Source organism: Hyperolius riggenbachi, chromosome 5, assembly GCF_040937935.1.
Source record: "Hyperolius riggenbachi isolate aHypRig1 chromosome 5, aHypRig1.pri, whole genome shotgun sequence".
NCBI lineage: Eukaryota > Metazoa > Chordata > Amphibia > Anura > Hyperoliidae > Hyperolius > Hyperolius riggenbachi.
Window position 1 is genome coordinate 11,743,045 of NC_090650.1, and position 13,771 is coordinate 11,756,815.

General features: G+C 46.0%; 1 protein-coding gene across 1 annotated transcript in view; it reads left to right on the plus strand.

Annotated features, from left to right (window-relative positions):
• Positions 1–5,231: 5,231 nt before the first annotated feature.
• LOC137518680 (scinderin-like) overlaps positions 5,232–13,771 on the plus strand; it is a 54,633-nt gene continuing 46,093 nt past the window's right edge. Inside the window, exons 1-2 of the mRNA XM_068236838.1 lie at positions 5,232–5,430; positions 10,446–10,612. Of these exons, the coding sequence (XP_068092939.1) occupies positions 5,232–5,430; positions 10,446–10,612 (366 nt within the window). The remainder of the gene's footprint in view (positions 5,431–10,445; positions 10,613–13,771) is intronic.

Consider the following 13,771-nt stretch of genomic DNA (forward strand, 5'->3'; position numbering starts at 1 on the left):
AGCTAGCCAGGTATAGGTGCCTCCAGTATAGCTAGCCAGGTTTAAATTGATATATTTCTTTTTTTCAAATGTTAATATGAAAAAACTGGTGGTGATAGAAAGACCAGTGTGGTTTGTATTCTAAAATTACATTTTATGCTTTTGAATTTTATGTGGTCTGTCTGACTAGGGGTGTGACAGGGATGTGATTAGGGGTGTGGTGGAGGTGTGACTAGGGGTGTGACAGGGATGTGATTAGGGGTGTGGTGGAGGTGTGACTAGGGGTGTGGTGGAGGTGTGACTAGGGGTGTGACAGGGATGTGATTAGGGGTGTGGCAAGTCTTATGCCTGGTACACACTTTCAGTTATGATTAGCCAATCACTAACCAATGTTACCCCCTCCATGTCGTATGAGGGCTTATCTACACAATCTGCTCATAGCATTCAGTATCTGTTGACTCTCAACCTACGTGGAGGAGGGGAAAAATGGTCAGTGTGATTGGCCACCTATAACTGAAAGTGTATACCAGGCTTTAATGTGTCTCTCATTTCAAAAAGTTGGGAGGTACCGTATTCTGTAGGCGCGTTTTCTGGTGCCCTAAATTCCACCTGTGAACACAAGCCGTATCACCAAGTATTAGTTAGCACCTTGGGTACAGGCAGCAGTTGTGCCCCATCCCCTGTACATATGTGCCTCCAGTATTAGCTGGGCCCCCAGTTTAGTTAGCAGATGTCCCCACTCTATAGATAGCAAGACAGAAGTGCCCACAACATCTCAGGAGTGCCTATAGACATAGATGTCTTAGGCACCTTATGCTGAATACACGCGGTTCGTTCCCGCATCGAATGCGCCTCTCGATTCCCGACGAATCGATTATTCCCGAACATTTCCGACCGCATTTGGATGATTTTTAGGTCGATTGCCATGTAAAGTATGGCAAATCGACCTAACGATCCATCGAACCACGAATCGGACATGTCAGAAATAAACGAATCGACGGGAATCGAGCGCGGGAACGAACCGTGTGTATCCAGCATTAGACTCCACTCTCCATGAATCTACAAACCCCGCTGAAGCGCACTGCAAGTGTGCCGGCTGTCACTTCTCCCTTACTTCCCTTGCCCATCATAGGTAGCTACAGGTGTCCCCAAGCATTAAGTAGCCAGAGCTATCCTCAGTAGTAAGTAGCTAGAGGTGCCCTGACTGTAGGGAGATCTCATCAGTAGAATGCAGAGAGCTGGGTGACTAACCTCTTTACGATCAGCTCGAGACTCTGCATAGGGAAGGAGGGAGGAACTACCTACAGTGCCTTATCATAAATTCAGGCCTCTCTGCCTCCCCTCCCCTCCTTTGAGGAAGCAATATGTACCCCTGTATTAGCTAGACCTCCTGTTTAGGTCACAAGGCCCCACCTTCCAGTATAAATAGCCAGATGTGCCCTCAGTAATACATAGCCAACACCCCCACCCAGAGCTGGCACAAGGTCCTCCAGCACCCAAGGCTGAGACAGCAAAGTGCGCCCCTCCATCCCTCCCACCCCAGCCGTCACACACTGATTGCTATCAGACTAAGAGGCGCCCCAGGGTCCCCAACACCTTAATCTCTAGTTATCTGGCTTGCAGTCACTGCCATGTATCTCCTTTTCTTATTTCTCTCTGCTACAAACACAATTAGGAATGACAGCTGAATGAATTGTGCGCCCCCTCCTACACTGCGCCCTGAGGCTGGAGCCTCTCCAGCCTATGCCTCGGCCTGGCCCTGCCCCCACCCAAGTATAGGAGTGTAGGTAGCAGGTGTGCCTTGACCAGTAAAGGAATCAGGATGTGCTGCCTGCAAATATTAGCTAGGCCCCAGTTTAGATAACAGATATGCTGCCCCCTCCTCCCATATACATAACCAGAAGCCCCGCCCCTGTATAGGTGGAAGGTGTCCCAGAATTAGGCAATTTTGCTCCCCCCCATTATACAGAGAAAGTGTGGCAGTGGCCCCAGGGAGAAGTTACTCATCGTTTCTTGCCATTCCACCATTGTCTCATGGGATCTTTTTTAAGCCGCATGCCCAGTGTCCCAATCTCCGTGGCTACAGCAGCATGTCGCTCTTCATGTGACCTGCTGACAATGATTAGCGTCACGCCACTATAGCCATCTACAGTGTGGGGGGGGGGGGGGACCAGTCTGCCCCAGGTCCTATGGGTCACATTCCCTAGGGGGTACGGGCTCCCTTGTATGACTTTTCTCTTCCTTATGCTTTCCGCATTTCAGTCGGGACAGTAAAGAGGCCTGAAGTTGGCCATACATTACTCAATTTTGATGGACGATCGACTTTCCGTTCTGTTCATTTTATTGGTTAAAAGGAGAGTTGAGTGTGTTCCATAATGCTCGATTGACAGATATTGCCCAATATCTGGTTGAATAGAGGCAATTCCTCGATTGTACAGGATGGAAAATATTGGTTTATTTTAAAGAAATCTAGTGATGTTCCCATGTCTTCGATTGATAAAGAATAGATTTTCATCTGCTGCTGAGCTTGTGCATGAGGGAGTAAGATCGTTCAGGGCGCAGCATCGATCTAGGCAGGTTTGCACCACTTCCTGTGTGTACCCTTCTCACCATCTACACATTCCATCAGGTAGAGCATCTATAGGATAGTGTTGGTGTTCTCACTCAGGTTGTTGCTACAATGGACCCAAATATGGCTGTTCACATTTGGTACGGGTAAACCCAGCAAACACGTGATTCAACCGTACAAATTTGGCAAAGCACATACCAGATTCACCAAATTTGCTGGGGTGAGGTGGGGATACCATGGACCATGTGGTCTGGTATAGATCAGGATGGGGAGCCCCACGCAATCTCTGCATTCTGGCTATACAAGCCTGTATGGGTGATAAGGCGTTAAAGAGGCTTGGGAGGGGGAACCCCATGCTGTTGGGGTTTTTTAAAATGTATCAAATGTGCATACAGAGATTTGCAAAGTATACATTAAAGTAAAAAAAAATGCCTTCAAAAAACATTTTTCTTTGGACTTTTAATGTCAATTTTCTCAAAAACAACAAGGTCTTTTTTGGGTTACACGGATATCCGAACTTTTTTACGCTATTTGATTCGGATTCGGATTCCAGATTTTTTAAAAAATCCGGATAGCTATCTGCGGATATTTGGCCGCATAACACGGATATCGGCGGATATCCGGATCCGAAATACTGTAACTAAGGAGATGACGTCCGAGAGCCAATCAGAGGGCTCCCATCAGAAGCCCTAGCAACCAATCACAGAGGGGAACCCTGGCCAACCCCACCTGACCTCATTGAGCCAATCAGAGGGCTCCCAGCCTAAACCCTGGCACCCAATCACAGAAAGGAACACTGGCCAGTCCCCCTGTATAATAAGGAGGGCTGCCATGATGAGACATATCGTCTTAGCTTGCTGAATGCTCACTGAGAGACATGCTCCAGTGCTGGTGGCCTAGCAAGGGCTGTACACAGTTATAAACCTAAGTCAGAGTGTGTGCAGCAGGCAGCTGCTATGTGTCTGTGTGTGTGCTGTGCACAGACCAGGCCAGCTGCTGCCTGCTGGCCAGCTATTAGCCTTAGGTATAGGTTAGGGAATAGGATTACTGTGTTATTGTGTAGTTAGTACTGTAGTACTGCAGTCAGTGCTAGTAGTTGTTAGAGTAGTAGTAGTACTACTGTATTAGCTTTCTACAGAACTGCTGTGCTGTGAGCAGTGCCAGTGTGACAGTTAGTGTGCACTAGTGTCTTCTCCTCTGCTGTTCTACTGTCATTCGGCACTTGGCACGTGTCATGTGGCACTTGGCTCGTGCCACGTGATACGTGGCAGATGCCACGTGACACTTGGCAAGTGCCACGTGACACGTGGAAAGTGCCGAATGACAGTAGGACAGCAGAGGAGAAGACACTATTGCACACTGTCACACTGTCACTCTGCTGTTCTACTGTCATTCAGCACTTGGCACGTGTCATGTGGCACTTGGCACATGATACGTGGCAAATGCCACGTGACACTTAGCAAGTGACACGTGGCAAGTGCCACGTGACACTTGTCAAGTGCCAATTGCCACGTCCGGCATGCTCCTGGCAGACGTTACACCTGCTGCTGCTGCATTGCCCTGCTTCTGCTGCCTGTGCAGCTCCCACTGCCAGGGTGCCACAGGCCACTGATACTACCTATATTTAACCCAAACCACATCCGGATAGCCCAGATAATGCGTTTGGATATCCACATGAACACGGATATCTGAAAGTTCGGATTCGGATATCCGATCCGGATATCTGGGTATCCGGATCCGGATCAATTCGGATTTTGAAAAGGTGTGTCCGTGCACCCCTGCTATTAACTATAAATGTTGGTGCCACTGACTTGAATGCAATTCGAATCCAGTAGTTCAATTGACCCAAAAATATTGGCCTGTTAAATCAAATGTTCGAATTGAACACAGAGCTATTCGACCAACACTACTAAAATTTGCATTTACGCATCGTAATCATAATGCGAAATTTTGGTGAAAATTGTAATTGATTTCGTATGGAATAGTAGTATTTCATAATTTCGCGTAATTTCTGCGCAATTCATAGCAAAGCCCGCATACATGCTATTGCTACCAAAATTGGTACATATGTTAAAGAGAATACAAGGCAGAAAAATAATTTTTCAAAAAGACATTGTAGTTTTGGTGTCAATAGCATGTATGGGGGCTTTGATATTAACCTCCAAAGTCGGCACAAAATTACGCAAATTTTTATGCGAAATTACGAATGCCTACGAAATCAATTTTGTTTGCAAATCATAATTACCAATAGGTGTAATTGTGAAAATTGACAGAAAAGTTTGTGAAATCGTAATTTTGTTGATTACAATCATCATCACTAAAGCACATTCCTCCAGACCTCCACCATCAGCGTCTCGGGTCGCTGTAGATCATACTTTGCTCTTCGCATCGTGGTTCTGGTATTTCTGTAAGTGAAATCATACTTTGCTCTTCGCATCGTGAAATGAAGGTTCTGATATTTCTGTAAGTGAAATCCTTGAAAAGAGAAGGAAGAAGGAACAAGTTCCAAGTTCCAGCAAAGTGCAGAAATATTACAACACTCTCCAGGTGAGATAAAAAGAAGGACACGCCTCTGTCACCTGCTAGTGTGACATTCCTCCGCAATCAAGACACATCTGTCCCCACATCCAGGGAATCTGCTCATTATCCGCACACCGGAGACAAGTACCACCACAGCCCAGCCATGCCTCCCACCCCCCAGCACAGGGAATTCGACAAAGCCGGGATCAACGACGGAATTCAGATCTGGAGAATCGAGAACCTGGACCTGGTCGAAATTCCAAAGAATTTTCATGGGAGCTTCTTTGTCGGAGATGCTTATCTGGTCCTGAAGACCCTTTCAAGGCCCTTTCATAAAGAATACAACCTGCATTTCTGGCTGGGTGAGTGTCAACAACAACGACAAGACATTTGTAAAGCGTTTTTCGCCCGTAAAACCCAAAGCGCATAAGCTTGTCTCAGATCAGTACATAGTGATGTGTACAGGGGAAACGCTATGTGATCAAAAATGCCAGACTAAACAGGTGACTTTTCAGTCTTGATTTAAACATGTCCAGGGTTGGAGCTGTCTTGATTAAAATAGGCAAGGCATTCCACAGGGTAGGGGCAGCATGACAGAAAGCTCTCCAAAAGTCTTTAGTTGAACTCGGGGGGTGGTGGTCAGTGATTTCTGCAGTGCAATGTTATCAGCTTGTCTCTCTGCACTGAGGAAAGAGTATGCTCTCACAGGACCCACACAGATGCAGAAGTCAGACCCATTTTTAATGTCAGATAAACTCTATTTGCCTCAAGCAAAGAAAACAAAGGTAGAAAAATCTCATGGACTGTCAGTACACTTTATTTGTGCAGTAAGTACAGTACAGTTTGCGGCTCAGAGGACGCTGTGGTCGGCCGATTAATCCCACTTTTAATTCATTTTACAAACATTGGGCCTGATTCACAAAGCGGTGCAAACTTTTTCGCGGACTTTTGCGCGCGCAAAGTGCCGCGATTCGCGCGATCGCTGACTTTTGCGCGCACAATTTGCCACGATTCGCGCGCGCAAAAGTCCGTGATTGATGTGTGACATGCAATGTTTACTGCCTGGAGCGGCCGCTTTGTGCGGCGATTGGCTGGCGGGACCACGTGGTCCGCATGCGTCAAAAAGTACGCATCACGGTCCTGTCCTGTCAGTTTTTGACAGTTGGCATCAGTTTTGTGTTTCTATGGGTGTGGCCACACATAAAAGGTGTACATTTCTGGTCCAGTCAGTTAAAACTGATAGAAAAAGGATGCAAAACTGACAGGAGGACAGGCCAGTACTGGACCAGACCAGAAATATACAGATTAATGTGTGAACCAAGCCTGAATTCATACTTGCTGCCAGCAGGACCGGCGCTACCATTAAGGCAAAGGAGGCATCTGCCCCAGGGCCCCAGAGCTTGTAGGGGCCCCCAGTGGCTACAAGAGGAAAAAAAAAATTTCAAATCGGTCTTATAGTTTTTGAGAAAATCGATTTTAAAGTTTCAAAGGAAAAAAAACACATTTAAAAACCTGCCGACTTTAATGGTTAATAGCAAATCCACCTTAAATGCTAGACACCCTAAATTTGCAGGATATGTTAAGGAGATCATTAGGAATAGGAGGAAAAAACAATTTTTCAAAAAGACCTTATAGTTTTTGAGAAAATCGATTTGAAAGTTTAGAAGGAAAAAAGTATAGTTTTAAATGCGGTAAATGTAACTTTTAGTAGCAAACCTAACGGTAGTGTAATTTTACATGCATCAAACGAAAGCGCAATAAATTTCCTGACGGGGTTTCCAGGGGGTCCATACGCAGCTGCAGCGCTTTGGCCAGGGATCGCTATACAGCCGCAATATGGCTGTATGAAGATCCCTGGCATTTTTCCTATTTTCCCAAAAAATTTTTATGTTTAGAGTGTGGGAATGTTTTTTTTAAAAAAAATTATGTGGGGTCCCTTCTCCTGAAACCTTTTAACCCCTTGTCCCCCATGCAGGCTGGGATAGCCAGAATGGGGAGCTCTGACCGATTGGGACTTCACACCCTGACTATACCAGCTGCAAAAAAAATCCCCTAATGCCGATTTTTGTTCCGGGGTATATGTTGGGGGGGCCCCCCAGGTTTATTTTGCCCTGGGGCCCCATTATTGCTTAAACCGGCCCTGGCTGCCAGTTAGAAAGTGCTGCCTGCTACTAGCAAGTGTGCTTTACTTACAAGGGCTTGTTCACACTAGGGGCGTTTTCGCCTTTTTTTTTAAGCGCCGGCAATTTCCAAAATCACCCTAAAAGCGTTTGTGCGATGATTCCTTATGAGAGTGTTCACATCTGAGCGGTTTGATTACAATCCGCTCAGCAAAGCGCTGCCTGTACCATTTTTGGGGCGATTTGCCTCAATGGAAGGTATAGGGAAATCGCAAAGCGCTTTGTATAGTGACTTCCCTAGCTCTTTCATGAATAAATGCATTGTATTTATTCTACTGCAATTCTTTTTTGTCTGGCCTCCCCTCTAACCGTACTGCCCCACTTCAATCGGTAATGAATGCGGCAGCCAGACTGATACATTCTTCTCACCGCAGCGCCTCTACAACTCCGCTGTGTAAAGCCCTACACCGGCTCCCCATCAGCTTTAGGCTGCTTTCACAGTGAGACGTTACAGGCACACGTTAGTGCAGCCTGTAACGCACCCCAACTCACAGTAATGAAAAATCAATGGGCTGTTCACAGTGCCCACGTTGCGTTACATTGTAACGTTGCACGTTAAGTGAAAGTACTGCATGCAGTGCTTTCTACGAGGCTAAGCCGCGTATTAGACTGTTTGCACATGCTCAGTAATGTTGGAGGAGGAGGACAGAGTCCGCTATTGCGGCCAGCCACATGGCTAATTAATATTCACTGCAATGTGTGACATGCAATGTTTACTGCCTGGAGCGGCTGCTTTGTGCGGCGATTGTCTGGCGGGACCACGTGGTCCGCATGCGTCAAAAAGTACGCATCACGGCACCACGGACGCATTAAGAGCCGCATAACGCGGCTCAATCTGACGTCCAACTTCAACACCACCATGCGTTACGTTAGGGGCACGTTATGCGACCTTAACGTCGCATCTAACGCAACGTTTTAGTGGGAAAGAGGCCTTAGGATCAATTTCAAAATCATGTGCTTGGCCTACAAATCAGTGCACAAGACCTGCCCGACCTACATCTCTGATCTGGTCCACAGGCACATACCAGCCCGCCCCCTCCGATCCTCCAATGACCTGCGCCTAGTCGCACCACGCATATCTCAGTCCCATGCATGATTGCAGGACTTCAGTAGGGCTGCCCCTACTCTCTGGAACTCACTCCCACCAGCAATCAGACTCGCCCACACCTTTAATACCTTCAAACAAGCTCCCAAGACTCACCTTTTCATACTCGCATACCCCCCTACACCAGCACCATAATATGTCCTGTTAGACACCCTCTCAACAGATGCACCTATTGTCTCCACCCCCACCCTTTAGATTGTAAGCCTCTGGCAGGGCCCTCCTCCCTAGTGTTTCCAGCTTGATTATGCAATTTTAAGGGGCCCATACACCTAACGATTTTCCCGCCGATATACAGCACACTCAATCACTGTGTTTGAATCTGCTGTGAAATCGCTGCACAAACGCTGACAGTACGATCGATTTCCGTCCGAAATCAATCGTTCCCGTCGATTCCCATCGATTCGTCCGTGCGGAAGATCGCTGCAGGACAGAAGTGCGTCGATAGCGGCTTTTGAATGCCCGATGACCAACGCTAGCGGCAATACATTACCTGCTCCGCCGGCGCGAGTCCCCTGGTCTCCGCTGTCTTCTTCCCCGCTGGGCTCTGGGTTCCGGCTGGCTTCACTTCCTGTCCCGGCAGGAAGTTTAAACAGTAGAGCACCCTCTACTGTTTAAACTTCCCCCAGCAGGAAGTTCAGTGAAGCTGCAGCCAAACGCGGAGAAGACAGCGGAGACCGGGGGACTCGCGCCGGCCGGATCAGGTAATGTATGCTAGGGAAGGGGGCAGCGGCAGCTCCATAGATTGTGATCGGTTTCATGCTGAAATCCCTCTCTGATCAGAATCGATCAGAGAGGGATTTATCTGTTGGTCGATCTGATGGCAAATCGACCAGTGTATGGCCACCTTTACTGTCAATCACCCCTCTTGTGGTCTAGAACAGTCTCTATTTTGACCTATGACACTGTATTGTTATCAAATCATTTGCATGATCTTGTTTTGTTGTGAGTTTCCTGTATGTCCTAGTCTTACCTTGTATGTTAACCCATTTATCTATTGTGCAGCGCTGCGTAATATGTTGGCGCTTTATAAGTTCCATAAATAATAATAATATTTATTCATTTCCAGGTGAAAGAGTTCACTTCCTGACTAATGTCAGAAAGTGAACAAACAGAACCGCTCTGCAAAAGCTCTTAGAAAAGCGCTTTATACAAAATCGAAGCGCGCAGGTAAGCGCCGGGAGGAGAAAAAAATTGCACATCAAAAAGCAAAAACGCTGGCGTCAGCGATTGCGATTTAAGATGTGAACAGAGCCTAACTGCCTGGAAACAGAACAGCAGCATCTATAGTAGAATTGCCACAGGGGACTGAAGTATCGGGTACTAAAGAGAATTAGTGACTGGCTAGTTAAAGTTTGTCCTGCATTGTACAGGTCCATTGTTTCTCACATTACTAGACAGGGGTTACATACTTTTGAATTAAAGGAAAATTATCAAAGTTAACTAGAATTCTAAATGCCACATACATTTCCAGTAATTACTAGCAAATAGCAATACAAAGGCTTGTTTTCATCTTTTCATGATTATATGAAGAAAATGACATTTACAGAAAACAGTTTTCACTGTGGGCATTACTGTGTCCAGCACATCCAGCATTAAGAAACAATCTTCACTGGCTATAATCCTGTGACTGGAACCTGTTCAGAAAGGTATAAAGCAGAAATATAGCTTCAAATGTGTGTAAATAATCATCAGCTGCAGCTGAAGGGGGGCCGCGCTCAGCACCGGGGGTGGGGGGGAGAAGCCGCGCTCAGCAACCGGGGGCTTGTTACTACCAAGGGAAGCCTCATTAGGATCCTGAGGCTTCCCTCTCTAAATAGTAAGTATAAGATTTCCGCTTTAATGTGAACCTAAATTAAAAAAAACTGCCACCTGTGTACCACTAGTTATAAAAAAAGAGGAGGGTGAAAAGCATGCACTGAAAGGCTCATAGGCTTGCAGGAGTGTTTATTTATCTTTGTATGTGTCAGAGTGGTGCAACTAAATATTTTAAATTAAAAAAATGTTTGGTTTGGGTCCGCTTTGAGTGACTCTTTGAAACTTAGTTGCAGCCAGGCCAGCTTGACGTGTTTCTTTTTTTTCACATCACTTGCAGGAAGTGAATGCACCCAGGATGAGAGCACTGCGGCCGTCATCTTTACCGTCCAGATGGGCGAGTACTTTGGAGCTCATCATAAGGGATTTCCAGTCCAGTATCGGGAAATTCAGGGAAATGAAACCAACACATTTCTTGGATACTTTAAAAGTGGAATAAAATACCAGGTAGGACTCTATGTGGAATGGAAGATGGTGCCATACTAATAGTAAAAGGGAAAATGGCCATTTCTATCCCTCTTGTCACCCCAGGCAAGAAAACCTGTGTCATCTCCCCCCCCCCCCCCCCCAAAAAAAAAATGTATATCACAATATATCACACACATTCACACTATAGAACACTTCCCATTTTATTATTTATTATTATTATTTAGTATTTTATAGTGCTGCTGATATGTCTACTGCAGCGCCAGAGCTGTACAGATTATATTCTTGTCACCTAACTGTCCTCAGAGGAGCTCACTATCTAATCCTTACTATAGTCATATATGTATGTGTCATGTATTGCACTGTGGTCTTGGGCCAATTTAGGGGGAAGCCAATTAACTTATCTGTATGTTTTTGGGATGTGGTTATGAACCATATGCCATAGAATACATGCTGCCACCACCATGCAGCTCAAATAATATCAGCAGCTATTACATCTCCCACAGAACAAGTTCCGGCATCATGTCCTTCACATTGCAGAGTCAGATTATTATCAAGCCTGATGGTCTTTGTTTCAGGATACATTTACAAAAACATTATGCAATGCAAATGCAAATATGTGACTGCTTCAGATGTGGAGTGAGTTTATCGTGACAGTGAAGGTCTCACGTACTGTATTTACAATAGTTTAGCAGGGATGTCAAACCAGTCCTACGAGGGCCGAGGTCCTCACACATTTTTGACACAGCTCAAATTAACTGATGGGTCTGAATCAGGAAAGGTGTGGTCCATCAGGTAGAACACATTCCTCTCTTTCTCAGTCCATCCTAAACACTGGCATGGATCTGGCCCTCCAGGCCTGGAGTTCGACACCTGTGGTTTAGAGGGTTATTACTCATTCTGTAGATTAGGACAGTATGTTGGTGGTGGCTTAGGTGAGACAAGATAAGAGAAGTAGAATGGAGGAAATGAGGATGAGGACCAGTGGCACAGCCAGGACCGGATTCCTGGAAAGGCCAAAAGGCCATGGCCTAGGGCGCTGAAAAAGCAGAAGGGTGTCAGGACTTGGGAAGAGATAAGAGGCCACTTGTCAAAATAAATCATCTCTCCTGGTCCAAAGCCACCCTGCTTTGCTGCACACAGCCTGAATTCCAGAACTCCGTGCTCACAGCTGATCAGAATCAGAGCCAAATTATCCACCAGGCAAAAGAGGCAGTTGCTTTGATCTAGTGAAAGGTCAGGAGCCCTGGCCACCCCAATAAAGATTTATTGCCCCTGTTCATGTAACTCTTTATGGACAAAGTCTGCAGAAATGATCTTTGTAAGGCAAAGGTAGTGATGAACGCGGCTGCAAGACTCATCCATTCTTCGCACCGCTCTGCATCCACATCTCCCCTTTGTGAATCCCTGCACTGGCTCCCTATCCGTTTCAGGATAAGTTTGAAGATTCTATACCTGGCGTATAAATCTGTGCACAAAACCGGCCCTACCTACATCTCGGAGCTTGTTCACAAGTATACACCAGGTTGCCCCCTCCGTTCCTCCAACGACCTTCGCCTCACCACCCCACGCATTTCACACTCCCATGCCCGCCTGCAGGATTTCTCAAGAGCTGCCCCCACCCTCTGGAATGCCCTTCCACCACCCATCAGACTTGCTCCCTCTTTCAACACATTCAAGCAAGCCCTCAAAACCCACCTCTTTATGATGGCCTACCCACCTCCTACCACACAGTAACTCTCTAAGGAATATTTAACAGCCCCCCCTAGTGTTTCCACCCCTCCCTTTAGATTGTAAGCCTCTGGCAGGGTCCTCCACTCCCTAGTGTAATCTACAGGATCATGTGCTCCTGTCCTATGACAGCCTGTACTTGTATTACTGGGCCTACCTAACCAGCCCATATTGCATGATCATGTATTTTGTACAATTTGCTTGTATAACTTTGTTCTATGTGTATAACCCTATGTATGTCATCCTTGTATCATTGTATATATTTATTGTCCAGCGCTGCGTAATATGTTGGCGCTTTATAAATACAATAAATAATAATAATAATAATAAAAGGCAAGATCCAAACTATAAGCGCTTTTCTGAGCGCTTTGTGATTGATTAGCGCTTTTAAAACATTTCTCCAATTCACTTTCATTAAAATCGCAGTAAAATTTGCTGCGATTTTGCACGTGTTTTTACGCAATTTTTACCGCAATTTTAATGACAGTGAATGGGATACATTTTTCAAAAGGGTTTAGAAAGCGCTAATCAATCACAAAGCGCTCAGAAAAGCGCTTATAGTGTAGATCCAGCCTAACATAGATAAGACACATACAGGCAGTGTTACTCTGCCTTCTGGATCCTCCCCTCCTTAGTTTAGCTGTCAGGTACAGGCGGGGGGGCTGGAATGACTAATAATTCTGTGTGATCTCTGTCCAGCGCTTGAACAGCAGAAGCTGCTTGCTAGCTAGGAAGGCTACAGGTACATCCGTAGTTCTTTTCTTCCATGATAGCATCATCATTTAGACAAGCTGCTCTGCTAAAAAGCCTTTGGCTGGGAGAACACTTGTCTGCCAGTTTTCTGTGTGCGCTTTTCTGCATGCGTTTTTTACACACCATGGGCTTGATTCACAAAAGGGTGCTAATACAGTCAGCACGCCTAAAAGCTTTGCAAGTGCAAACCGGGGTGCTAAGTAGTTTGCACGGCAAAGCTGTTAGTGTTCGCGTGCTATTTTAGCAAAAGGTAAAAGTTTGCGCTCAGAAAGTTTTGTGCGCACCACTTCGCGTGCAAAATCAGCCGCTTTGAGTGCAAAGTATGCTTATCACGCTACTTAGCACGAAAAGCGGCTGATTTGTCAGGTTTTTTTCTGGATAGGAAAAACACCTTGAAGTGTGCACTGGCCCGCCATTGATTTACATTGGTTCTCAGTTTTCCTGGGCAGGAAACACAGACAAGTGTGCTCCCAGTCTAGAGTTCTGGTTGTGATGTTTACCATTGGTTCCTGTCATTGCTGAGCTAATTAACTTGAGTTTTATCACCCGAGTTATACCTGAGTGTGACCACAGCCATGCTCAGACATGAATCTTGTTAAGGCTGCCATACACTGGTCGATTGCCACCAGATCGACCAGCAGATAGATCCCTCTGTGATCGAATCTGATCAAAGAGGGATCTATTGGCTGCCTACAC